The sequence below is a fragment of the Macaca nemestrina genome, chromosome 2 (assembly GCF_043159975.1).
Source record: "Macaca nemestrina isolate mMacNem1 chromosome 2, mMacNem.hap1, whole genome shotgun sequence".
In the NCBI taxonomy this organism is placed as follows: domain Eukaryota; kingdom Metazoa; phylum Chordata; class Mammalia; order Primates; family Cercopithecidae; genus Macaca; species Macaca nemestrina.
In genome coordinates, this window is record NC_092126.1 from 45,085,171 (window position 1) to 45,113,145 (window position 27,975).

At 37.9% G+C, this 27,975-nt stretch overlaps 1 protein-coding gene across 2 annotated transcripts in view; it reads right to left on the reverse strand.

The window, feature by feature from the left end:
- LOC105469998 (ATR serine/threonine kinase) overlaps positions 1-27,975 on the reverse strand; it is a 121,371-nt gene that overhangs the window by 90,954 nt on the left and 2,442 nt on the right. Inside the window, exons 1-15 of one of the 2 annotated variants that reach the window (XM_071091057.1) lie at positions 25,709-25,851; positions 19,621-19,712; positions 17,914-18,054; positions 14,061-14,938; positions 13,065-13,243; positions 12,389-12,580; positions 11,392-11,582; positions 10,770-10,922; positions 8,492-8,684; positions 7,985-8,247; positions 5,939-6,129; positions 5,755-5,855; positions 5,354-5,525; positions 2,236-2,406; positions 437-631 (exon numbers count right to left, since the gene is read on the reverse strand). In XM_071091057.1, coding sequence (XP_070947158.1) covers positions 437-631; positions 2,236-2,406; positions 5,354-5,525; positions 5,755-5,855; positions 5,939-6,129; positions 7,985-8,247; positions 8,492-8,684; positions 10,770-10,922; positions 11,392-11,582; positions 12,389-12,580; positions 13,065-13,243; positions 14,061-14,938; positions 17,914-18,054; positions 19,621-19,712; positions 25,709-25,836 — 3,240 coding nt within the window. In that variant the 5' untranslated portion in view covers positions 25,837-25,851. Of the gene's footprint in view, positions 1-436; positions 632-2,235; positions 2,407-5,353; positions 5,526-5,754; positions 5,856-5,938; positions 6,130-7,984; positions 8,248-8,491; positions 8,685-10,769; positions 10,923-11,391; positions 11,583-12,388; positions 12,581-13,064; positions 13,244-14,060; positions 14,939-17,913; positions 18,055-19,620; positions 19,713-25,708; positions 25,852-27,975 lie in introns of those variants that run through there. The other variant, XM_011721684.2, reaches the window with a different exon arrangement.

The window sequence follows — 27,975 nt, forward strand, 5'->3', positions numbered from 1 at the left end:
CACAGGTTATAATTTTAAACGTAAAACCTACCAAAAAACTGGACCAAATTGTAATCAGAACACCAAGTAACTAAACTAAACACAGACATTATACTGCATTTGAAGGTGATTGCCTCTTCCTATGTACATAATTAAGTGTGTATCATCAGTCAACTTATAACTCCAATCAACTGAAAAGTACTATAATGAAATAGGCTGAGAACCTCTCCTATAAAAGGATGTCTATCATATCCCATTACGGTGAAATGATCAAAGAAAACAAGAGGAGAATTCTATTTAATATAGTCTCAGGACAAAGATTATTTAACAACACTTAAACTTACATTCTTCTAGGACAGGCTATAATTTACTCACCCTCCTTCCTAGAAGAATGTTACATCTTTCCTATAATGCTAATTTATATAAAAAAGTAAAATATATAGAAATATTCAATTACCTTCAGATAATGAAGGGCACGTTCTAATTCATCTTTGGAACAAGAACAGACCAAATGAGAAAAAATATATTTGAAGTTGTTTATTAAAATCTCTCTACGATTGACATTTAATTGTTTTCCTAAAGTTCGAATGAGAGCAGAAGCTGCAGGGCTTGCTTTGGCAGCAAGATCGGGTAGTAGAACTTGTAATGTCCTCTGAAAAAGAATGCAACAATTACCAAAAAGTACACTTGTCTGGCTGAAAAAAATATTCACATAAGCTATGTGCAAAAATATTTTTAAATGCCACACATATTTGGAGTCCATGTAGGACTTGTATTTGAATTCAGATTTACCATTTATTCACTCAAATAATATTTACTGGGCAATTTGCTATGATTCAGGCACTGCACATAGCAGTAAACAAAATAGGCAAGGTACCTGATGGCACAGATCTTACATTGTAAAAAGGTAGAGAAACAGACAATAAATAAGCAAATGGAAAAGTAAAAAAGATAATTTTTCAGGAGTATGTGTTAAAATATACTCATGCTCTGAGGTAGAAATTACAAGTCTAATGTATTACTTGAACTTGTATTTAAAGAATAAGCAAGAGTAACCATAAATGCAATTTTTAAAGACATTTTTTAAATTTAAGAGTTGATGTTGTAACATATATAAAAAAATCTTTTAACACACAGACCATCCCAATACTGCAACAATTCATTTTTGTCTATTCCTTTAAGACATTTTTAATAAAATATATACAAAATCCAAAGATAAGAGAAATGGACTTGCATTTATTCATTCTACATGTACTTATTACATGTCAGTTACTATCCTAAGCACACATGTCAGTTACTATCCTAAGCACTGGAGATGTGATAGTGAACAAGAGCCAAGTTCTGCCCTCAGAGACACTTATATGGTACTTCTACTTTACCTTTCAACTTAATATTAACATTATAAGATTGTTATAATAGTATAAGGTAGTTTCCTCAATGTTATAATAATTTATGATGTTAATGGTTACATAATATCCACCTACCTAAAATTAAGACATTTCGTTTCTACTCAGAGTTTTGCTTTTGTTTTCTTTTGCTACTTGGATAATGTTATAATAAATATCTTTGCTTTTCGATTCCCAGAGTAGAATGAGTGAATGAAAATGTATGAATGTCTTTGTGGTCCTCCCCACATACTAACATATTTCCTTCCAGTATTTGACCAATTTATAAGCAATTTATGTTTGCTAAACTATAGTAATGCTGTAGGGAAATATTCTGCATGAATTGCTATTATAATTTATTAATTAAGAGTAACAATAAACTTTGCCTTTGTGAAAAGGTTAAAAGATAATCTATTTTATCATTTGTAAACCTCAGCACCAATTTCTTTTTTTTTTTTCTAAACTGAAGTGGTAGAACATTTTTTTTCTGAACCCAATGACTTTTCAAAGGCTTCCTAAACCACTCCATACTATAAAATATGTCATAGTAGATCATTTATACCACTACAATTTTATACTTTATTATTCCAACGCCTTACGAGTAGAAATGATCATATTAGACTTCAAATTACCAATGGAAAAAATCATAGCACCAAAGACATAAGGGCTCAAATAGCTAACTGAATTGATTAGCATTATTCAATTAGTACTAACTTTTCAGGACAGCTAACCATAAAGAACAATGACTCAAATCCATTTAAACTTAAGTTTTACAGTGTAAGCAATAATCTAGTATCAAAGTCAAAATCTAGAACGGCATGAACAAAATACTGAATTGCAAACCTCAAGTGAACTATATGTTGCAACTTACAGTAAGAAAACGATTAAGATCAGGAAAGTCGAAAACGTTGGCAATTTCAGACAAGGTATTTAAAGCCATTTCTCTTTGGTGAGCCACATCTTGTTTTCGCATGTCAGCATTCTGGCATGGAGTACTCGGAAGTGCTGTCATCTGACTAGAGTGAAGGGATTCTACCAAAAACTAGAGCAAAAACCATTTTATTGTTAGTTTTCACACAAAGAAGAAATTTTAACTAATACTTTTTAAGCTACCATAGAGGGCAGTATCAAATAGTATTCTACATTATCTGAATTGGTTCATTCAATTTTTATAACAACCTTAATGAGGCAGAGTATGTCACAACCTGCCTTTTACAGATGACATAATCAGGCCTAGTTAAAAAACTTGAATATCATGCTAAGGATTATACCACAAATAAATTCAATATTTTAGCATAACCTAACTTTTCAGCCATTAATTGAATATATTTAAAACAAAGTGTCATATAACATAGTATCAAGGCGTAAAAGAGTTTACTATCACTAAAAAGGGTATACATCATTATAAGATGATTTTCTTCCTCTCCCATTTATAACCTGTATCTTCAGACCAATATCCTAAAATATAAAAATGGCAAGATTTCAGTTCTATTAAATAAACTAAATACATCCTTTTTAACAATTATTTATTTTTTTTCTTTTAGACAGAGTCTCGCTCTGTCACCCAGGCTGGAGCACAGTGGTGCGATCTCGGCTCACTGTAACGGCCACCTCCTGGGTTCAGGCGATTCTTCTGCCTCAGCCTCCTGAGTAGCTGGGATTACAGGTGCTCATCCCCATGCCTGGTTAATTTTTGTATTTTTAGTAGAGATGGGGTTTCACCATGCTAGCCAGGCTAGTCTCAAACTCCTGACCTCAGGTGATTCGCCCACCTTGGCCTCCCATAGTGCTGAGAATTCAGGAAATGAGTCACCACGTCCAGTCTTAACAATAATTTTTTAAAGCAAGCACAATGCTTTCTTTTTAAAACCAGGCACAGTGGCTCATGACAGTAATCCCAGCACTTGCAGAGGCAGAGGTGGGAGGATCATTTGAGGCCAGGAGTTAAAGAGCAGCCTGGGCAAAATACAGCTGCTCTCTCTAAAACCCCATCTCTATAAATAAATAAATAAATAAATAAATAAATAAATAAATAGATAGATAAATAGCTAGGTGTGGTGGCGCACACCAGTAGACCCAGCTACTCAGGAGGCTAAAGTGGGAAGATCTCTAAGCCCAGGAGTTAGAGGCTTCAATGAGTTATGATCACGCCACTCCATGATCACTGTATGTTGCCTGGACAACAGAGTAAAACTTGGTCTCTAAGAAATATTTAAAATAAAAAATAAAATAAAACTTTTAAAAAGCAAATGGAACAGATTAGATAACTCAGAAATTCGATGACACATCTACAACCATCCAATCTTTGATTAACCTGATGAAAACAAGCAACGGGGAAAGGATTCTCTATTTAATAAATGGTTTGGAGAACTGACTAGCCATATGCAGAAAATTGAAACTGGACCGCTTCCTCATACCATATACAAAAATTAACTCAAGATGGATTAAAGACTTAAATGTGAAACTCAAAACTATAAAAATCCTACAAGAAAATCTAGGCAATCCCTCAGGATATAGGCACAGACAAAGATTCCATCACAAAAATGCCAAAAGCAATTTCAATAAAAGCAAAAATTGACAAATAGGATCTATTTAAACTCAAGAGCTTCTGCACAGTAAAATAAACTATCATCAGAGTGGACAGACAACTTACAGAATGGGAGAAAATTTCTGCAATCTATTCATCTGACAGAGGTCTAATATGCAGAGTCTACAAAGAACTTAAACAAATGTACATGAAAAAAACAACCCCATTAAAAAGTAGGCAAAGGACATAAACAGACTCTTCTCCAAAGAAGACATACATGCAGCCAGCCAACGAACATGAAAAAAAGCTCAACATCACTGGTCAAAACTACAATGAGATACCATCTCACGCCAGTCAGTATGGCTATTATTAAAAAGTCAAAAAACAGACACTGGCAAGGTTTCAGAGAAAAAGGAATGCTTTTATACTGTTGGCGGGAGTGTAAATTAGTTAAACCATTGTGGAAGACAGTGTGGCAATTCCTCAAAGACCCAGAGGCAGAAATACCATTTGACCCAGCAATCCCGCTACTGGGTATATATCCAAAGGAACATAAATCATTCTGTAATAAAGATACATGCACATGTAGGTTCACTGCAGCACCATTTACAATAGTAAAGTTGGCCAGGTGCCTTGGCTCATGCCTGTAATCCTAGCATTTTGGGAGGCTGAGACAGGTGGATTGCTTGAGGTTAGGAGTTCGAGACCAACCTGGCCAACATGGTGACACCTCATCTCTACTAAAAATACAAAAATTAGCCAGGCGTGGTGGCAGGCACCTATAATACCAGTTACTAGGGAGGCTGAGGCAGGAGAATCCCTTGAACCTGGGAGGTGAAGGTTGCATTGAACTGAGATTGTATCATTGCACTGCAGCCTGGACAACAGAGCAAAATTCCATCTCAAAAAAAAAAAAAAAAAAAGCAAAATCATGGAGTTAACCTAAATGTCCATCAATGATAGACTGGATAAAGAAAATGTGGTACATATATACCATGGAATACTATACAGCCACAAAAAGGAACAAGATCATGTCCTTTGCAGGGACATTAATGGAATTGGAAGCCATTATCCTCAGCAAACTAACACAGGAACAGAAAACCAAACACCACACGTTCTCACTTATAAGTAGGAGCTGAATGATGAGAACACATGGACACACTGAGGGAACAACACACACTGGGGCCTGTCAGGGGGGTGGAGGAAGGGAGAGTATCACAAATAATAGCTAATGGATGCTGGGCTTATACCTAGGTGATGAGATGACCTGTGCAGCAAACCTCCATGGCACATGTTTACCTATGTAGCAAACCTGTACACACGTAATATACCCCTGAACTTAAAATAAAAGTGAAGAAAAAAGAAAAGCAAGCAAAATAAAACATATATAAATATTCTTCTTTTTTGTAACTCTTAAAAAGTACCGCTGTTGCCTATAATCAAGACAAATGCTCACTCTTACCTGACAAATGGGTTTCTTATACTGGCTGAAAAAATTTTGCAGTTTAACACTTTTAGCTGCAACCAGAGCTCTAATTTCTGTGTATGCTGCTCCAGAGACAGATGCTGACTTGGATAACAAACAATGCAATAAGTGCAAGAGTGCAAAAGGTACCAAATCTCCTTTTGCGGCCCTAAAATTAAAAACAACATACATATGAATACACACACACACACACACACACACACACACACTTATCTCCAATATCCCAGAAACAAATGGAAATCTAAGAAAACATTCATGTTGACTCACATTTTGTCTATAATTTCACAAATATCATATCACCATTTTTAACAGCAAGCAAATAAAAAACGAGAATGGCCAAAATAAATAAGGAAGAATACAAATGCTGCCAAGTATACCTTCCAATATCCCCTGTTGTAAGAATCAAGGTATCCTTCAGCTCATAATCTCTTGATATTTGGGCATGTGTATATGCTTCCTTCATTCTTAAGACAAAAAGCTAGAATAATAAAATCAACTGGTTAAAGAAATTTTTAGAGCTAGGCTGATGTAATCTAACTGTTAAGAACAAAAATTATCAACCTCCTTTATAAATCCATCTTCAGAGTCCAAGGATTCCAATATATGCTTGATATTTCCACTAAAAGCCACTCTAACATCTTTGTCTGGATCTTCCATTAAATTTAATAAAGTTCCAAGAACTGCTTTTACATCTGTTTCATCTTCTCTAAAATCAAGATGCTTACAAAGATGATGCAGATTATCTATGAAAGCTGAAGGACAAGAGTATACAATACCTAATTTAACATTAAATGTCAAGGTTGTACTGTAAAAATATTGCCAACAAATAATATGCCACAAAGAATCCTAAGTTATCTTACAATGTTAATGTTTCATATTTAAGTATGTATAGCACACAAAATCTTAGGAAATTAAAATGAATACTTAGAAATCAAAATTTACTTTATATTTAATAGATGTCACATAGGAGAGAGGGTCTTGCTCTGTCACCCAGGCTAGAGTGCAGTGGCACGATCACAGCTCACTGCAGCATGCAGCCCTGACCTCCCTGGTTCAAGGGATCCTCCCACTTCAGCCTCCCAAGTAGCTGGGACCACAGGTATGCACCATCATGCCTGGCTAATTTTTGTATTTTTTGTAGAGATAGGGCTTCATCATGTTGCCCAGACTGGTCTCGAACACCTGAGCTCAGGCAATCCACCTGTTTTGGCTCTCCCGAAGTGCTGGGGTTAAAGGAGCGAACCACTGCACTTAGCCTGTAAATAATTTAAATCTAAAATAATTTCCAGAATTGTTACAAAATAACAAGTCTCTTTCAGATTTTGTAGACCATTATATGTTACCAAGATAGGCTTAAAAACACATTGCAGGCCAGGAGTGATGGCTCATACCTGTAATCCCAACACTTGGGGAGGCCAAGGTGGGAGGATCACTTGAATCTAGGAGTTCAAGACTAGCCTGGGCAACAAAGTGAGATCCCTCTCTACAAAAAATTTAAAAATCAGCTGGGTGTAGTGGCACATACTATGCTCCCAGCTACTCAAGAGGCTGAGGTGGGAGGATCACTTGAGCCTGGGAGGTCAAGGCTGCAGGCTGCAGTGAGCCGTGACCATGCCACTGCACTCCAGCCTGGGTGACAGAGCAAGACCCTGTCTCTTAAAAAAAAAAAAAGAAAGAAAGAAAGGCCAGGCATGGTGGCTCATGCCTGTAATCCCAGTAATTTGGGAGGCCAGGGCAGGTGGATCACCTGAGGTAAGGGGTTGGAGACCAGCCTGACCAACATGGTGAAACCCCATCTCTACTAAAAATGCAAAAATTTGCCCGGCATGGTGGTACGCGCCTGTAATCCCAGCTACTCCGGAGGCTGAGGCAAGAGAATTGCCTGAACCCAGGAGGTGGAGGTTGCAGTGAGCCAAGATCGCGCCATTGTACTCCAGCCTGGGCAACAAGAGTAAAACTCCGTCTCAGAAAAAGGAAAAAAAAAAAAAGGAAAAAAAAGAAAAGAAAAGAAAAGAAAAGCACATTTCTAAGGGGGATCTTAGCTTTATTGTTAACCTTACATTACAAGATTTAGGGAGTACTTTCTATTGCTTTGAAAACTTGAGAACAAGTTTCAACTTACTACCTAAACAAATGGATCTTCTAAGTATTTGTATAAATCTCATGCTTCGTAAAAACTTATACTCCATTACCACTGGAAAGTGGCCAAGAAGATACACTCTATAGTCCTCAGCTGGGCAAAGTAATCTATTTGAAATTCTCAAAGTCCAATGTGTCCAACAGGGGACACATTAAGAAGGTCTCTGGTATCACTAAAGAAGATATAGAATATTGAATCTTACAATATTGAAACGACCATAGGTATGCCCCATTTAGGCTGTCAAATCACAAAAGTATTCGAAAAAATCCCAAAATCACCTCTCCTATAGGTTCTGTGATGCGATCTAATACCAGTTATCTCATTTATAACTAATCAATACTGAGCGCTGAATCTATAAAGCAAGTAACTTTCTGTAATTTTTCAAGGCTTCAGCCTAATTCTTTTACTGATTTGAAAAGCAGAGTTTAAATAAGTTTTAAAATATTAAATAAGTCATAATCACTCACCAAGTTTTACTGCACTAGGTGTTTTCTTTTTTAGTAGGAAAAGGAATGGCTTGCAAACAGATGCTTTTAGTTGAGAAGATGAACATTCATGTTGAGAAGTGGCTTTCAAGTTCCTACAGAAGAGGTCCACATGTTCATGTTCAGAGAAAGGTTCTGTTAAAGAGCTTGTCAGATAAAACATGCCATGAAGGGTACAGACAAGTTGACCAAGTATAGAAGCAAATTCTTTCTTGATAATGTCAGAATCATCTTTGACTTTATCTCTGGGGAAAAAAAAAGAAAAAGTACTAAACTTTCTTGCCTAATTTTGTGGTCTAAATAGTCTTGCTTAATTTGGGACAAAAGTACTGGTAAAACAAAGCCTAGAAGGAAAAAATGTTAAATTCTAAAACTAAAAGCAACATTTGCTTTACATATTCAACAATAAACATAACCCTGCATATATAGCCAGAGAATTATGATCTTTCCAATAGAGTGATATATTCAAATTAAAATCTTAGTACATACATTAGAATCTTGGGAACTCTGTTACAAGAATTCTGCTGCTGCAATAAGATAAAAAATCCACTAACACAACTAGCCCGGATTACTTCATGGGAGCTCTGCAGGGCCCAGTTGTAAACTGCTGTTCTCCATTCAAGGAATATTCTTCTTGGAAACAGAGTCAGAAGAAACACACATCGTGACTGTGCCTGTGGTGCTGAAAAAATTAAGTCTGTTAAACATGATTTCTACTAATGTTAATTTTATGTATACACATATACATATGTAACATTTGTGTATATATAAAAAAAAGTCAAGTAACATTTAAAATACATTTAATACCTAATTTAATTAAAAGCTCCTTTTCAGAAAATAAAGTGCACTGAAAAAGGTCTATACACAACCTTACTAAATAATCAAGGAAATGCAAATTGAAAATCATACCTACCAGATAAGAAAAAGAAAAAAGTTTTATAACTCCATGACATTTTTTATTTTCTAGATAGCAAAAATTTTAAAGTCAGCTAAGTGTCAGTGAGGATGTGGAACTCATACTCTGCTAACAGGAGTATAAACTGGCATATCTTTGGAGAACAATACAGCAGAATAGAGGTGAAGATGTGCAAACTCTATAACCCAACAATACTACTCTTACGTAGGTAAAAACGTTAAAAAGTGCTTCTCAAACTTTAATATGGATATGAATCACCTATCTTGTTAAAATGTAGATTCTGATTCAGTAGGTCTGGGTGGAGCATAAGATTCTCCATTTCTTTATTTTATTTTATTTTTTTTTAAATGTGCTCTCTCAGCAGAATCAAAGATGCTCCATTTCTAACAAGTCCCTAAATGGTGGCGATGCTACTGGTCTGTGGACCATACTTTTCAAACAGCAAGGCCTTAGAATGACTAAAGAATCATTTATAAAAATATTCATTTAAATGTTGCATGTAATTGTGAAAACTTGGAAACAACGTGATTGTCCACCAATAGGAGGTCTGATAGTGTCTATCCATACATTTGGCTACTATTCGGAAGTTTAAATAAAAACTAGAGTTACCCATATCACCAAGGATAAGTCTCATAAAGATAACGTTGACCAACAAAATGTAAGCTGTAAGAAGCAAAACAATTTCTTTTATTATTTACAAATAAACACATATATAATAAAAGTAATAGAACATTCAACAGAACAATCAACACCAAATTCAGAACAGTAGTAATCTCTGGGGGAAAAAAATGAGGGGAATGAAATCATAGAGGAACAAAGGGTTTCCATCATATCTCTAATATTTTTATTTCCTTTTTAAAAAAAAATTTCATGAAGAGAGGGAAGGATGAAGAGAAATTGACTTTAAAGGGCTATGATGTTTTTATTTCTTTTTTCTTTTTTTTGAGACAGAGTCTCACTCTGTTGCCCAGGCTGGAGTGCAGTGGCGCAATCTTGGCTCACTGAAACCTCTGCCTCCTGGATTCAAGAGATTCTTGTATCTCAGCCTCCCTAGTAGCTAGGACTACAGGCACAAGTCACCATGCCTGGCTAATTTTTGTATTTTTAGAAGAGATGAGGTTTTGCCATGTTGGCCAGGCTGGGCTCAAGCTCCTGACCTCAAGTGATCCACATACCTTGGCCTCCCAAAGTGTTGGGATTACAGGCGTGAGCCACCGTGCCTGGCCTAATGTTTTTATTTCTTAAACTGAGAAGTTGGTATAAGAATTTTTGGTATATTGTTCTTCTTTTTAAAATATTTCTCAAATACTTCCTAATCTTATTAAATGAAGATAATGACACGTGAGGATACATTGCAAATGTTTTACAAAAAGAAAGGAAATGGGATATGTGGGTCAGGATTTTATGTGTTACTTTTTATATATCTAACCCCTTTCTGAATTATTAAAAATATAACTGCTCTTTTAATTATTGAAAAAAATTTAAATAAGTCTTAGAAGTCCTATATAGAGGTGAGTTAAAACAAACCACACAAAGCCGGGCATGGTGGCTCACGCCTGTAATCCTAGCACTTTAGAAGGTTGAGGCAAGTGGATCACTTGAGGTCAGGAGTTCGAAACCAGCCTGGCCAACATGGTGAAACCCCACCTCTACTAAAAATACAAAAATTATCTGGGTGTGGTGGTGCACACCTGTAATCCCAGCTACTCAGGAGGCTGAGGTAGGAAAATTTGCAGCAAGCCAAGATTGCGCCACTGCACTCCAGCAAGGACGACAGAGTAAGACTGTGTCTCAAAAATAAATAAATAAATAAAACAAACCACACACAAACATATTCTTGTGAGCACTTACAATAGCTATCTGAAATCCTATGGCTTAATGTTAGAAGATTAGTGGCAAATGTGGTTAACTTTAAACAGCCATCATCAGAATGGGAATAAATCCATGGAAGTGAGAGCATTCCACATAAATCTTCCAGGATATGATCTTCAAATGAACTGTTTACTACAGAAGCACAAAATAAGTCATTAATTATAACTTTTCCTTAATCATATCTCTTTTAAACAAAAATAAAGACATTTGAAATACCAAATACTGTTATAATGATCATTCGATAAGAAGAAAATTCTTAACACAGAGATCCATAAATGATGGTCTGAGGTCTGTGAACCCAAAGAAATTAAATGTGACTTTATATAAACATGTATCTGTGCCTTTTTTAAAGAAGAACCACAGCATTCCTCAAACTCCCAAATCAAAAAACTTTAAAGTTATAAATAATTTCTATTGACTAAAGAATCAAAATATTATGCACATAAACTGGCAACTCAGAAATTGACAAATTTAATAGAACTGAAATCAAGAACAAACTTCTGGGTATTCCATGCACTTAGGCTTCAGGCAAAAAAGAAAGCGTATTTCTATACTGATTATCTTTAAAGGTTATTCTGATCTATTGCTTATTTGTACTCACCTTGCATATAAATCAAAGCATCATAAATTTTCACCACCTTATCAATGGTTGCCTCCAGGTCTGGTTTCTGAACAGTTTCTAACAAACTTCTACAGCTCTTAAGCACTTTTGTGTAAAAATCCAATGACATCCAAGTTATCACTACAGAAGGTTTCTTCTTGGATTTGTGTTGACAGTCCTTGAAAGTAGGGCTGCAGTAAGTACATTTTATTAAAGACATTGGAATTAAGACGAATTTTGTTATAGTCAAACGTAAAATTGTTGTAAAGCCAAAAGAAATTGTGAGTACAAAATTTATAACAATTTAAATATGCAAATCAAGTAATCATTATTTTAAATTTAATCTATTTATGTCAGCTTAAATCACCCTTAGGATTTGGGAACTAAAATTACTTTGGGAGGCTGACGTGGGAGGATCACTTGAGCCCAGGAGTTTGAGAACAGCCAGCACAATACAGGGAAACCCATCTCTACAAAAAAAATTTTTTTTATTTAGGGTATGGCGGCATATGCCTATAGTCCCAGCTACTTTGGAGGCTCACTTGAGCCCCGTACGGAGATCAAGGCTGTAGTGAGCCATGATCATGCCACCGTACACCAGCCTGGGAGACAAAGCGAGACCCTGTCTCCAAAAGCCAAACACTGGGTTTTTGAGTTGTACACAAATGTGTTCTGGTACTTTCTAACCATGCGTCCCCAAGAAAGTCAGTTTTGGCTTCAGATAAAAAAGAGCCTCAGTTTCTCTGAGTGTCAATTTCTAATTTTTAAAATGGGCATAACAGCATTTACCTTAGAGGACTACTGTAAATATTAACTAAGATATATACAGTGCTTAGCACTGTGCCTAGCATTTGACTCAATAGAAAATAAATTTCTTAACTACTTCAGTGAAAAGTTTGTGTTCTAAGGTCACATGATTCAAGTGAATAATGAGTAAACAGTAAATCCAAGTTCATTACAGGAAACCCAACCCCAAGAAACAAGAAGTTTGTTTTACCAGTTCATGTTTTGATGAGAACAATGAACAGTACACAGAGCAGTCAGTTGTAAGACAACAGCGATTCCTTCTAACATCTCAATAACAGGATTCTTTAGGCCACTGTATTCAAGGGAAATCTGAAGGGATTCAGCTTTCTGTTTCAGTGCACTCCATAATACGCTCTTTTGGTTCATGTTCACATGTTTAATTCTATAATTATGAATACAGTAGAGAGATATTCTTATGCAATATAAATTTGGTTAAAACATGAAACATCTTTAGAATAAAACATACTATGTAATATCAACTATTGAAATTCATATTAAGATTTAAAACAATTAAAACAATGTTCAGAACTGAAATATAGCAATTATTTAGCTACTTTATAAAAATTGTTTGTTAACATTTTAAAAATTGCTAATAGATGCACAGTCTCAAAGATTTTTCACCTATTAAAAAGTTAAATTAGATAAGCATGTAAAAACATGCAAACTAACTATATTTAACCATGAAATGTTTTATACTACTGACAGTCTACAAGAAGTATTAAAATATTTTAAGCACTCCCTTGGCTACATTTAGAAAGGTGTTCTTTGTGTATTTAAATCAAAGCACTTAACTAATAAGTTGATTTTTAAAAGTGAACAAAGTTTTATTTAACGGCTAAATACAAACTGAATGAAGGTCATCATACTCCTCAGTCTGTTTTGGTGCTCTTTTAGAAGGGTTTAGAGATGAGCTGAGACGACGCCTTTTGGGTGATATTCCATCACTATTACTGCTGAGGTTTTCCTGTTGAGTTTGGCATTGAATCTCCTCAATGATTTCCATACTTTCCACTTTCAAAGCTGCATAAAGTGGGCCCAACAAGTACTGAGAAAATAAAAAATAATTTCCAGAAATATTCCTTAGAAAATATATTTATATTATTCATAGGTAGCAAGAATGTATTAGATGTTAGTCAGATGTTTTCTAGTGAAACTACTTTTAGAGTCTCATAAAACAAAACAAACATCTAAATTGATCTATATTATTTAAGTCTATATATAGACTATGGTTCTATAGTCTCAGAAGGTTTAAGACAAATCCTTCTCTCTATATCCTGTTTTTCCTCTTACCAAAATGCTATAAATTTTAATTCCCTTATAAAAAATGTTGTAAGGGAATTACCAACTTTTTTCACGTAACAAATCCAGCAAGATTAATAAATTAAAATATTTAATCAAGTTACTGCATCTCTGATGATTTTATCGTATTTCCTGACTCCCACAGTCCAAACAGAAAAAAGCACATAATTTGGCATGATTAATCATTCATAGGTTTTCTAAAAGTGATTGATTATAACTTGTCAGACACAAAATCTATTTGAGTGATCAAAGCTTCTGCAATTAAGTTGATAACTGCCCCCTTTTAATTAATAATGCAACAAATACATTTACACATCACAGATTCTACTTAGAAACATTCTACTCCATTGGCAGTTCATTACCAACTTAAACAACAAATCCTTCTGAAATCAAAGTAAAAGTCCATAACAGTGAGCCAGACTACACAATGAAAATCATTATGTTCCAAATATAAATTACTATTAAAGATATTCCATTTCCTTATTATTACATTTTGCACATATGTATACAATTAAATGATGAACAAAATACATACTTAACAAGTAACCTGAAAAATTACTTACCTCTGCATCTACCTGAATTCCAAGCACATCCAAAAGAGCTTTACAAATATTTGTCACATAGACCTTCCTGACTTGTAAAGCAGATTCATACCCAGCTGGCACAAATTTAAGAAAATACTGCAGTAAATGGCACAAAGCTGCTTTTAGCAAATCAGACTTAAGCCGCATGAGCACACCATCTTCAAACATGACACAGAGTTTTTCCAGCAGCATATTTAAATAGACAGGTTCAATATTTCTATAAGCTTCTGCTTCAAAGGGAAATAGTGTCTTTATCAGCTTTGATAATGGCTCTTCATAGAGTTTCAATTGGTCAGTATCCATTTCTACAAGGTGTTTTAATAATTCCAAAAATGAGCTGAAAAAAGTGCTAGCTGGTTGTGCTGGTAGTCCTCCAAGCTGAAAAAGTTCAGTTAAAAAGCTAATTGCTAGTGATTTAATTTTTGGACTACCATACTCTAGCAGTACACAACCTATCTGCCAAAGTAAGAGTTCTTGCCTTCTAAAAAACACAATTGCAATAATACGAGTAAGAACCGTTAATAAAGTGACTTCAATAAATTCTAAATTTTGCATACTTATCAACCGCAAAGGAGCTGATTGTAAATATCCCATGTGTTCATCTAATTGACTTAAAAATCGGCTAATGACCACTGGCCATTCCACAGCATGACCCATCACATTTCTTCTATGGAGGTAAACCAAGTCTTCAAAAAGTTGTAATAATTCTTTCGTGAGTACCCCAAAAATAGCAGGACTCTTGCTTTTAAAAAGAAATAATAATGAACAGATGACTTCACAGATTTTCTTGTGTAACAAATGACAGGAGGGAGTTGCTGCAATCCGCAGAAGTCTTGTTATGATCCAATTACTGAATTCTTTGAAATAAACAAAAAAGATATTAAATAAACAAGTATATCTGAAGTGCTAATTCATTTGCTAAATCCTTGACGATTGACTTTTAAAGAATAAACTTCACTAACAAAAGAGTGTAAAACATTCCTTTCACAGTGGAAACATAATAGTTTAGAACACAGACATACCCAGTTTTATTGCATGTTGCAGATGCTGCATTTGTCACAAATTGAAGGTTGTGGTAACTCTGCATCAAGCAAGTATATCAGTGCCATTTTTCCAACAGCATGTGGTCACTTCATGTCTCTGTATCCCATTTTGGTAATTCTCACAATATTTCAAACACTTTCATTATTATCATATCTGTTATGGTGATCTGTGATCAGTGATGTTTGATGTTGCTATTGTAATTGTTTGGAGCTGTCATGAACCACATCAATATAAGGTGGCAAACTTAATAGATAAATGTATGCGTTCTGACTGGCCCACCGACCAGCAGTTCCCCATCTCTCTCCCTCTCCTTGTGTCTCCCTATTCCCTGAGACACAGTATTGAAATTAGGTCAATTAATAACCCTTATAATGGCCTCTAAGTGTTCAAATGAAAGAAAGAGTCGCACATCTCTCACTTCAAATCAAAAGCTAGAAATGATTAAGCCTACTGAGGAAGGCATGTTGAAAGCCAAGACAGGTTGAAAGCTAGGCCTCTTTCACCAAACAACCAACCTGTTCAAGAAAAAGTTTTTGGACGAAATTAAAAGTGCTACTCCACTGAACACACCATTGATGAGAAAGTGAAGCAGCCTTATTGCTGGTATGGAGAAAGTTTTCATAGTCTGAATAGAAGATCAAATCATTAAAAGATGAGGAAATTTCCAGTAGGAAAAAAAGAAGATCAAACCAGCCACAACATTCCCTTAAGCCAAAGCCTAATCCAGAGAAAGGCCCTCAACACCAAGGCAAGACCCTCCACCAGCACAAATATTACAACTTGCTGAAGGATCATATAATCGTTAGCATTTTTTAGCAATAAAGTGTTTTTAATTGTTTTTTAGACATAATGCTATTCCACACTTAATATACAATGTAAACATAACATATATGCACTGGGAAACCAAAAAATTCACATGACTTACTTCATTGCAATATTCACTTTATTGTGGTGGTCTGGAACTGAACCCACAATATTTCTGAGGTATGCCTGTACCAACTTTGGAGTCAAAAAGACAAGGCCCTAGCTTTCCACTTACTAATTGTATAAACTTTTCATTTCTCTGAACCTCTGTAATTTCATGTATGAAAGGAGAATAATGCTATCTATGTTATGGGTTACTGTGAGGACCAAATAAGACAATGTACATGAAATAGCACAGTTCCAAAGTAAAATAAATGTTCAATAAAGGGTAGCTATTATCATTCCTTCAACTAAAATTTGAGTGGTGACTCTGTCTCAGGTACACAAGAATAAATCAGTCATAGTCCTGTCCTCATGAATCGCACAGTACAGTTTGAGCTTTTTGACTGCAACAAAGAAATAACATTTTATATCACGACCCAGTACATATACATGCATTTTATTTAAATATTTAAAATAAAAGGCTTATGAAATAGTACTTATTCTTATTACATACAATGTACTCTAATATTTTCTTCTTTTTTTCTTGAGACAGGTTCTCACTCTGTCACCCAGGCTGGAGTGCAGCAGCACGGTCTTAGCTCACTGCAATCTCTGCCTCCCAGGCTAAAGCAATTTGTGTGCCTCAGCCTTCCGAGTAGCTGGTACCACAGGCATGTGCCACCACGTTCAGCTAATGTTTTTGTTTTGTTTTGGCTTGGTTTGGTTTTGGTAGAGACAGGGTTTCGCCATGTAGACTAGGCTGGTCTCGAACCCCCAAAGTGTTGGGATTACAGGCGTGAGCCACCACGCCCAGCCGATATTTGCTAGTTTATTTCGTCTTGTTTTAAATGCTGGTAATTGCCTAATGTCATAACCCACTAGTGGGTTATGACTTGTAGTTTAAAAACTACTGTAGGAAAGAATATAGACAAACCAATGATTAGAATACAGTTTAATAGCCTCTACGATAGATGAAATGCAGAACACTTAGTACTAAGAGAGAATAAAGGAGTAACCAAGCCAGTTCTAAGCAGTTAGAAGTAGTGCTCAGAAAAAAACTTCTTGGAGGACATGCTATCAAAGTTGAGTTAAAGTTCGAGCAAAAAATTTTTAAATACTTTATCCACTATACAAAAAAAAAAAATGTTTATTTTGCATCTCTTTATGAAGACACCAGTGAAGGGACAAAAGTAGTAGGTGCAATAATGAATAAGCCTAGAGAAAAGCTTCAATATACAGAAGAGCAGTCAGCAAACTTTTTTTAAAGGACCAGATAGTATTATTTTTGGCTTGAGTGCCCAAGTTGCCTCTGTAGTAGTCACAGACAATAAGTAAAAGAATGAGCATGGCTGTGTTCTGATAAAACTTTGCTTACAAAAAATGAAGCCAGGCACAGTAGCATGTGCCTATAATCCCAGGTATGCAGGAAGCTGAGGCAGGAGGATCCCTTGAGTCTAGCAGTTCAAGACCAGCCTGGGCAATATAGTGGGACCCTGTCCTATTTAAAAAAAAAAAAAAAAAGGAAACAAAACAAAACACAAAACTTAGGTCACAAAAACAGGCAGCCACACTGTGGACTAAAGCTTGCCAATCTCTGATCTAGAAGAGATTACCAAAAACAGAAAAAAGAAAACTATGCCAAAGTGTTCAATGGCAAATAAACAAATTTGATTATTTCTAAGTACCTAGTATACAATACTAAAAAGAAAACAATAAGGATATGTGAAGGAAAAATAACCATTACCATTTTGCTCCTTCAATTTACAGCAAAGCTGACCCAAAAAAGTTGTAATTATGTACTTGTAATATTTCACAAGAGCAGTAAAAGAAGGAGGATTTCATAAAACAGATGACAAGTGAATGCACGAATAACAGCACTTACCAATACAACTGCCTTTGGCCTCATGGCTTCCATTCACATTTACAAACATAAGTGGGGAGGATTTCATGATATGCTGGATGAAATCAAGCAACATTACGGAGGTTGGCTGAGAGTCAGTTTTCTTTACAAGTTCTACAGCAACTAAAACAATAAGATTCATTTTAAAGAGTCATGACAAATTAAACAATGGTCCTTTTGTTAAGAAACCAAACTGTGGGCCGGGCAAGGTGCCTCACGCCTGCAATCCCTGTACTTTGGGAAGCTAAAGTGGGAGGATCACCTGAGCCCAGGAACTCAAGACCAGCCTGGATAAGATGTCAAGATGCCATCTCTACAAAAAAAATTTTTCTTAAAATTAGCTGGGAGTGGTAGTGTGTACCTACAGTCCCAGCTACTGGGGGGCTAAGGCAGGAGGATTCCCTTGAGCCCAGAAGTTCAAGGCGGTAGTGAGCTATGATCACACTATTGCACTCCAGCCTGGAACAAAGCAAGACTCTGTCTCTTAAAATTAAAAAAAAAAGGGGGGGGGGACCAGACTTTGGTGACCAGAATTATATCCAGTGCAGCTAATTTTGGTATTTTTAGTAGAGACAAGGTTTCGTCATGTTGGCCAGGCTGGTCTCAAACTCCTGACCTCAGGTGATCCACCCGTCTCAGTCTCCCATAGCGCTGGGATTACAGGCGTGAGCCACCGTGCCCAGCCAACGCTACTCTTACCTAATTTTAAATGTTTAAAAATCACATGCATTCCTCCACCATACATCCATTTATCAAACATGTACTTCAGGAATAACATGTCAGGCAGTGCTAAAATCTAAGGATTAAAAACAAAAGTTCTCACAATCCGATGGGGAGTCAAACAAATAAACTAATAATTACAATACAATATGGTAACTGCACTAATCCAGAATAAGGAGAAACAGGTATCTGGGAAGACACTGTGAAGGAAATGATTCCTAGATGAGGAGTTGGTCAGAGAGGGGAAGGGCAAGTAGTCTAAACAGAGGGAATACGAATACGATACAAAAACACATCTTGCAAGTATTAAGCAGTCCTTTATTATTTTTCAGCAACCCATCATTTTTACTGGTTGAAAAAGAAAGGCTTAATGGCTAGTCTAAGTCATAAAATCTATGCCAAATTTAGAATTCAAATTATAAACCCTGAGCCTAATGCCATTTTATATTATCCCTTCCATGCAATTTCAACAGATATGACAAATGTGACACCATTTTGCCAGGTAGGTAATATTCTGTCTATCAGATTGGCACGAACAGGCAATAATTGATTCAGTAACTCACATAATCCTATAATCTCCTACAGGCACAGGCATGAACTTACTTACAGAGTAACTTAATTAAAGAGGTTTTTTTGGGTGGCATTTGCTATTAGTCTACCACTGGCATAAGAGCTAACCAAAATAGGGTCCATGTGATTGGTACTAGCCAAATATTTTTACGTATAATATCCAATATCAAAGAACTCATAGCAAGCAGTAGAAAATCAGATAACAAATAGGAAGAGAGAATTATTTTAAAAGCCTAATCATAACAAGTAGTAAGCAATATTAACAAATAACTTGCTTGAAAATAGTAACTATCATAAATACTCTATATCTAAAACTACATGGAGAAAATGCTACTATAATGTATACATGGAAAACAGTCCAATTTATAAAGTTTATATAAGAAATAATTGGTTTCTTACCAACATTTACATCTGTAAGTATCCGGTCAATGAACTGACATAGAATTTGTCTTGGTTTCTGTACAACTGCATTATATTCCTCTGGTGTGGCACTAAAATACAAATTAAAAGCTTTTAATTCTTAAAGTGACTCAGTTTCATTTGCAAAAAAAATTCTCTAAAGTACAACTTATCAAATGCGTTTAGCATCAATGTTGATATTCACAGTATTCTGTTTAAAAATTGAAAAGAAAATCTGAATGTTACCAACTTACAAGAAAAAAAAAATATGCTAAGTAATAGTAAAGAGATCCAATCAGCAAAGCCTAGACCTGAATATGGTGGCCACTAGCTACAAGTAACTACTAAGCACTTGAAATGTGATTAGTACAAATTGAAATGTGCTATTAATGGCAGTGGCAGCCCAGTTGGAGCGGCCACTGCCATGATGGCCGCTGCAATAAGGAAGGTGGGGCTGGGGCTGCTCGCTCCCTGGAGCCAGTGGGCAGAAGCCCCGCCCCGTTCTGAGTTGCAAGAGAGGTGGAAGCTCCAACCCCCTTCCGAGTTGCAGGGTCGGGAGCCCAACCATCCGGGGCGCAGCTGCAGCCATCCAACCATGGCTGCAAACCCAGGCATCCCTGCTCTCTCCAGGGCCGGGAAGGCCCCCTGCCCTCACAGACTTGGAAGTGCCTGCTCCCGCCGCCTGGCCTCTCCCCGCTCCCGGCGCCCACACCAATTTCGGAGCAAAGTTGTGGCGGAGCCCAGGTGTTGTCACGACCAGGCCGGGTGTGCAAGTGCTCAGGACGCCACTGACACAACAGCCCCCGGCTGCCTCAGCACCCTCTGGACTTCGGGCGCCTATGGGCAGGCCAAGCGGTGGGCTGAGGGCAGCTCAGTATGGGCCTGTAGGCGCCCCTCGGCACGAACAGCCTGGGTGTAGTGGGCGGCAGGTTGATGGCAGCAGGAAGTAGACAGGCTCCTGGGTGGAAAAGGGTGGGCCCCCAGTGAAGAGCTACCTTTAAGCCAGGAATGGCTTGAAGCCTGGGGGCCTGGCTGCCAGTCACATGGACCACAGTGAGAACTTATGGCGCTTTTTCCAGGCCCACCCATGACTGCCCATGGACCAATCAGCATTCACTTCCTCCCTTCTGAAGCACATAAAAACTAAATTTTTGGTGGAACTCTAATACCCTTTTCCACAGTGGCTGTACCATTGTACACTCCCACCTGCAGTGCACAAGGGTTCCAATTTCTCCACATCCTCACCAACACACGTTATTTTCTGGGTGTTTTTTAAATTTTTTTTCCCCTTTTGACGACAGGGTCTAACTCTGTTGCCCAGTTTACAGTGCAGTAGTGTAACCATAACTCACTGCAGCCTCAACCTCCCGACCTCAAGAGATCCTCCCATCTCAGCCTCCTGAGTAGCTGGGACCACAGGTGCATGTCACCACACCCAGCTAATTTTTTGTATTTTTTGTACAGACAGGGTTTCACCACTTGGCCCAGGCTGTTCTCAATCTCCTTGGCTCAAGCGATCTGCCTGCCTTGACCTCCCAAAGTGCTGGGAGCCACTATGCCTCCCAAAGTGCATGAGTCACCATGCCCAACTGTGTTTTCTTGTGGGTTTTTTTTTGTTTGTTTGTTTGTTTTGAGATGGAGTCTTGCTCTGTCACCAAGCTGGAGTGCAGTGGTGTGATCTCAGCTCACTGCAACCTCCATCTCCCGGGTTCAAGCAATTCTCCTGCCTCAGCCACTCAAGTAGTTGGTACTACAGGCACGCACCACCATGCCTGGCTAATTTTTTGTATTTTAGTAGATATGGGGTTTTACCATGTTGGCCAGGATGATCTCATCTCAATCTCCTGACCTCATGATCTGTCCGCTCAGCCTCCCAAAGTGCCAGGATTACAGGTGTGAGCCAACGCGCCCGGCCCCAACTGTTTTTTTATTAATAGCTATCATAATTGGTGTGAAACAGTATCTTGTGGTTTTGATTTGCATCTCCCTAATGATTAGTAACTGTGAGCATCTTCTCATGTGCTTATTTGTCCATTTGTATATCATCTTTGGAGAAACGTCTATTCAAGTTCTTTTTCTATTTTTCATCAGGTTATATTTGTTGTTGAGCTGTAGGAGTTCTTAATATATTCTAGATATTAAACTCCTTATCAGACACATGATTTGCAAATATTTTCTCCAATTCCATGGGTTGCCTTTTCACTCTATTGATACTGCCCTTTGATGCACAGTTTTTAATTTTGATGAATTTCAATTTATCTCCTTTTTTATTTTGCTGCCTGTGCTTTGTGTCATCAAAGAAATCATTGCCAAAATCCAATGTCATAATGCTTTCCCTCTATGTTTCCTTCTTTTTTTTTTTTTGAGACAGAGTTTTGCTCTTGTTGCCCAGGCTGGAGTGCAATGGCACGATCTCGGCTCACGGCAACCTCCGCCTCCTGGGTTCAAGCAATTATCTTGCCTCATCCTCCTGAGTAGCTGGGATTACAAGCATGTGCCACCACGTCTGGCTAATTTTGTATATTTTTAGTAGAGATGGGGATTCTCCATGTTGGTCAGGCTTGTCTGGAACTCCTGACCTCAGGTGATCCACCCGTCTCGGCCTCCCGAAGTGCTGGGATTACAGGTGTGAACCACCACACCTGGCCCCCTCTATGTTCCCTTCTAAGTGTTTCACAGTTTTATTTCTTATGTTTAGGTATTTGATCCATTTTGAGTTCACTTTTGTATGTCTTTTGGACTTTTAAAGTTTTCCTGTAGAGGTAAAGACAGGAGCCAGATTGCAAGGGGCTGAAAAGCTAATGAAATGTGACTACTGAGAAGAGCCAGTTCTTTCCAAAGCTTGATCATGAAATGAAAAGAAGCAGAGTTGGTGATAACTAAAGAACTGTATGAGATCAAGCGGGCTTTGTTTTGTTTCACCCTTAGAGCAACCGATTCTTGAGATTTGACTCCTCTTCTTGGAACCAGATACAAGTAAAAAGATAATTCTTGGACAGGAGGGTAACTCTTTCATAAACATAGAAAGAAAGGATGGGTATAGATGCAAATAATTTAATAAATTCAAAAGGCAAGTAAAACAACATCCTCTGCTTCAAAGAACTCAGAATAATTGCTGGGGAGAGGAGAGGAATGCACTTAAATAATCAAAAGCGGCCGGACATGATGGCTCACGCCTGTAATCCCAGCACTTTGGGAGGCTGAGGCAAGCGGATCATGAGGTCAGCAGATCTAAACCATCCCAGCTAACACGGTGAAACCCTATCTTTACTAAAAACACAAAAATTAGCTGGGTGCGGTAGCGCGCGCCTGTAGTCCCAGCTGCTCGGGGGCTGAGACAGGAGAATCGCTTGAATCTGGGAGGTGAAGGTTGCAGCGAGCCGAGATCGCCCCACTGCACTCCAGCCTGGGCGACAGAGCGAGACTCAGTCTCAAAAAATAAATAAATAAATAAATAAATAAATAATCAAAAGCAAGTACCATGTACACCCAAAGCAGGGAATGATTAACTCTACCTAGAGGATTCACAGAAGGTTGTGTGTCAGTGATTAGCAAAGTTCATCACTTCTGACAAAACAGCTTAGGGTATAGTAAGACAGATGGTTACTTATAAATAATAGTATATATTTCATATATGTCACAATTTATTTCTATATAGCACTGTAAAATGTTCATACATTTTCCCCACTTATTATCTCAAATAGTAGTAAAAGAAAAAGTGATTTTTTTTTTCTTTTTCTGAGACAGAGTCTCGCTCTGTCGGCCAGGCTGGAGTGCATGATCTTGGCTCACTGCAACCTCCGCCTCCCAGGCTCAAGCAATTCTCCTGCCTCAGCCTCCCAAGTAGCTGGGATTACAGGCGTGTGCCACCACACCGAGCTAATTTTTGTATTTTTAGTGGAGGCGGGGTTTCACCATGTTGGCCAGGCTGGCTTAAACTCCTGACCTCAGGTAATCCGCCGGCCTCAGCCTCCCAAAGTGCTGGGATTACAGGCATGAACCACCGCGCCTGGCCTTTTTTTTTTTCTTTTGAGATGGTGTCTCACTCGGTCACCCAGGCTGGCTCACTGCAACCTCCGCCTCACAGGTTCAAGTGATTCTCCTGCCTCAGCCTCCCGAGTAGCTGGGACTACAAGCATGTGCCACCACGCCCGGCTAATTTTTTGTATTTTTAGTAGAGATGGGGTTTCACTGCGTTAGCAAGGATGGTTTCAATCTACTGACCTCATGATCCATCCGCCTCGGCCTCCCAAAGTGCTGGGATTACAGGCGTGAGCCACCCTGATTTTTTTTTATTATTCAAACCACAAAGTCCAATCCTAATTGATTACATATAGGACCAATGGCATTTACAGCTAATAAATGCCATAAAAGAACTGATCCTCGTCGGGCATGGTAGCTCATGCCTATAATCCCAGTGCTTTGGGAGTCCAAGTTGCGCAGACTGCTTGAGCTCAGGAGTTTGAGACCAGCCTGAGAAACATGGTGAAACCCTGTCTCTACAAAAGAAATAGAAAAATGAGCAGGTATAGAGGCACACACCTGTAGTCCCAGCTACTCAGGAGGCTGAGGTGGGAGGATTACTTGAGCCTGGGAGGTGGAGGCTACAGTAAACCGAGATTGTGTCACTGCACTCCAGCCTGGGTGACAGAGCCAGACCCCTGTCTCAAAAAAAAAGAAAAAAAAAAAAGAACTCATCCCTGGTCCTGGTACATAGTAGACATTTAAAAAAAAAAAAAAAAAAAAAAAAACTGTTCAATGAATGAATGGTTCATAAGAACCTTCTTGAATTTTGTGGTTTCTTCATTCCTAATGTATAGCCCTCTGGACCTGTGGAGTATTTACCTATTCCCTGCCACTAGACTATAAGCTCCTACGGGTGGCAGACTGTGCTTTATTTTTCTCTGTATCTCCTGAAGTGCCATTAGACCGTAAGCTCTTATAGGAGAGAGAATGCATTTTATTTCTTTTTGCCTCCGCTACATCACCTAGAACTTGCTTAACAGAAAAACTTACTGAAATTAACAAATGTTTTTAAGTAATACAAACTGTAGACACAAAGAATCAAAGGGCCAGGTGTGGCGGCTCATGCCTGTAATCACAGCACTTTGGGAGGCCAAGACGGACAGATCATGAGGTCAGGAGTTCCAGATCAGGCTGCCCAACGTGGTGAAACTCTTTCTCTACTAAAAGATACAAAAATTAGCTGGGCGTGGTGGCAGGCGCCTGTAATCCTAGTTACATGGGAGGCTGTGGCACTGAGGCAGGAGAATCGCTGGGACCTGGAGGCAGAGGTTGCAGTGAGCTGAGATCGCACCACTGCACTCCAGCCTGGATGACAGAGTGAGACTTCATCCCGAAAAAAAAAAAAAAAAAAGCAAGTTTGTATATGCTACTAAATAAAGTCCTTAAAAAAAAAAAAGAATCAAAGAACAAGTAGTTACATTTGCATATGAAAGCAAAACAACTTAGTGCTATATATCTTATTTAAATCAGCGCTGGCCAATAGAAATATAATGTAAGCCACAATTCTGTATTTTCTGGTAGCCACATTAAGAAAAGAGATAGGCAAAAAAAAAAAAAAAAAAAACAAAATTGATCCTAACAATGTATCTGAAATATTAGTTGAATGTGTAATCAATATAAAAATTATTCATGAGATCTTTTACATTCTTTTTTCTGGTACTAAGTCTTTGAAACCCACTGTGTATCTTATACTTACAGCACATCTCAATTTAGACTAGCCACATGTGAGGTGGTCAATGGCCACATTTGGCTAGTGGCTACCGTAGTATAGGACATCACAAATTTAACAAAAAATTCAAAATCTGTAATTACAAGGTAACATGAATTGTTTTAGACAAAGTCAGGAGACACTGTGACAAGCCAAGGGTAATTTCACAAGTATCATTTAAAAATGTGAACAAAGAGGAACATGGGAAGAGGAGCCAGGATTGTGGGTAGTGGTCAGAATTTCTTACAAAGTTTCATTTTGTAAAGATTACGTACTCATGTATTATTTGTGTAATTTTTAAAAATGAGTTTTAGAAAAAAAGTAAATAGATTACCATTCATTAGATATACTAACAGAAGAAAGAAACTTGGCCAGGCGTGGTGGCTTATGTCTGTAATTCCAGCACTGTGGGAGGCTGAGGTGGGTGGATCGCTGGAGCCCAGAAGTTTGAGATCAGCCTGGGCAACATGGTGAAACCCCATCTACAAAAAATACAAAAATTAGCCAGGCATGGTGGTGCACACCTGTAGTCCCAGCTACTTGGGAGGCTGAGGTGCGAGGATCGCTTGACTCCGGGAGGCAGAAGTTGCAGTGAGGTGTGTTCACACTATTGAACTCTAGTCTGAGCAACAGGTGAGCCAGTTTCAAAAAAAAAAAAAAAAAGAAAGAAAACCCACAGGAGTGAGCATTTCTTATTTTGTGACTTCTAGACTTCTACCCTGGAACTGAGCTAAGAAGGTGTAACTTTTCAAAAGTATACTATAAAACGTGAGTATTAATGTAAGTATTATATAAAGCTTAAGCACCTCCTCTGAGGTAAGCATCAAATACCAGGATAACCAAGATAGAATGCACCTACCCTAAAATAATTTGCAGATTAAAGGACAAACAAGAAGTAATTATGGTTAAGAACTGATAGGCCCAAGAAAGAACACAAGAGAGACACTCAGTCCTGAGCAGGGCCCTATCAGTCAGGGCTTCCTTAAGGAGGTGATACAAAACTGAATCCCTAAGGGACAAAGCAGGTAAAATAAGGGTAAGAGAGGGGGTAGTCTAAGCACTAGAAACTGTAAGAGGCTCTATATGGCTAAAGCCTTTAGAGATGCAGCTGAAGAGGGAAGATAAGGTCAAACCTCAAAGGACTGGCTAAGGAGTTTGGATTTTACACTGAAGGCAATGTGTAAGCACTAAAGGACTTTAAGGGAGTAAAAATTAAGCAAGTTTTAAAAAACATGAACTCAATTGTTATTTCCCTGTTTAAAAGATTCCAATGGTTTCCCATTATACAATAAAATCTCACTCCTTTTTCTGGCCTCTAAGGTGCTGAAGGATGTGGCCCTTGCCTACCCCTCCCTGTTTAACTCATACCACTCCCCTCTTTGCACCCTGTGCTCCAGCCTTCTTAATATTCTTTTAAAAGTAGGCTCATTCAGGCTCCGCACGGTGGCTTATGCCAGTAATCCCAGCACTTCCGGGAGGCTGAGGTGGGTGGATCACTTGAGGTCAGGGTTGGAGACAACCTGTGCAACATGGTAAAACCCCATCTTCACTAACAATACAAAAATTAGCTGGGTGGTGCAAGCCTGTAGCCCCAGCTACAGGAAAGGGAGGCTGAGACAGGAAAATCGCTTGAACCTGGGAGGCAGAGGTTGCAGTGAGCAGAGATCACGCCACTGGAGAGGGCGAGACTCTGTCTCAAAAAAAAAAAAAAAAAGCAGGCTCATTCCCACTTACGGGCCTTTGTACTTCCTATTTAATCTCAGATTCACATGACTAGCTTCTTTACACCATCCAAATCTCTAGTGGCTAATGCTGCCGCTCCTCAGAAGCTCATCCATATCCCACTGTTCCATTTAACATTTTAATAGCAACTATCACATTTGAAAATGTCTTACAACTGCAGGAAAATCAGAGAAGGTGATTCTGAATGACATCTAAATGAAACCATCCAGTGTTCAGATAGAAGGAACAGCAAACGATTAAAGGCAGGAACAGCCTTGATGTCCTGGAGAAACAAGGTCAGTATCACTAAAGTAAGCAAAAGAGGGACAGAAGGTGATGAGGTCAGAGGCAGGCTGAGACAGATTATGTAGGACTTTAGAGGCCTGGTAAGGGGTTTGGATTTTATAGTGATTTTAAGTGTGCTGGAAAGTCAAAGGATGGTTTTGTGTAGGAGAAACTTACAATACGACTAATAGATGAAAAATCACTTTACTGAGTGGAAAATCTATTGTAAGTAGGTAAAAGTAGAAATGGAGAGATCAACTAAGTTTACTGTAATACTTTAGGTAAAAAATTCTGGTGGTAGCAGTGGAGACAGTGAAAAGTGTTAGATTCTAGATGTATCTTAAACATATGGTTGTCAGAACTAACTTATGGATTATTAAGGGACAAGGGGAAAAAACCAAGGATGACTCCTAGGCTTTTGGTTGGTATATTTACAGTAACATGGGAGAAGGAACAAATTCAAGGGCAGTAAATCAGGCGTTCTGCTTTGCATATGTTAATTTTCACTTCCCAGTGTGGATGTTGAGTAAGCGACCTAATATATATCTCTGATCTAGAAATATAAATTTGTGAGTTATCAGCATATGGATGACATTTAAAGTAATGAGATTAGG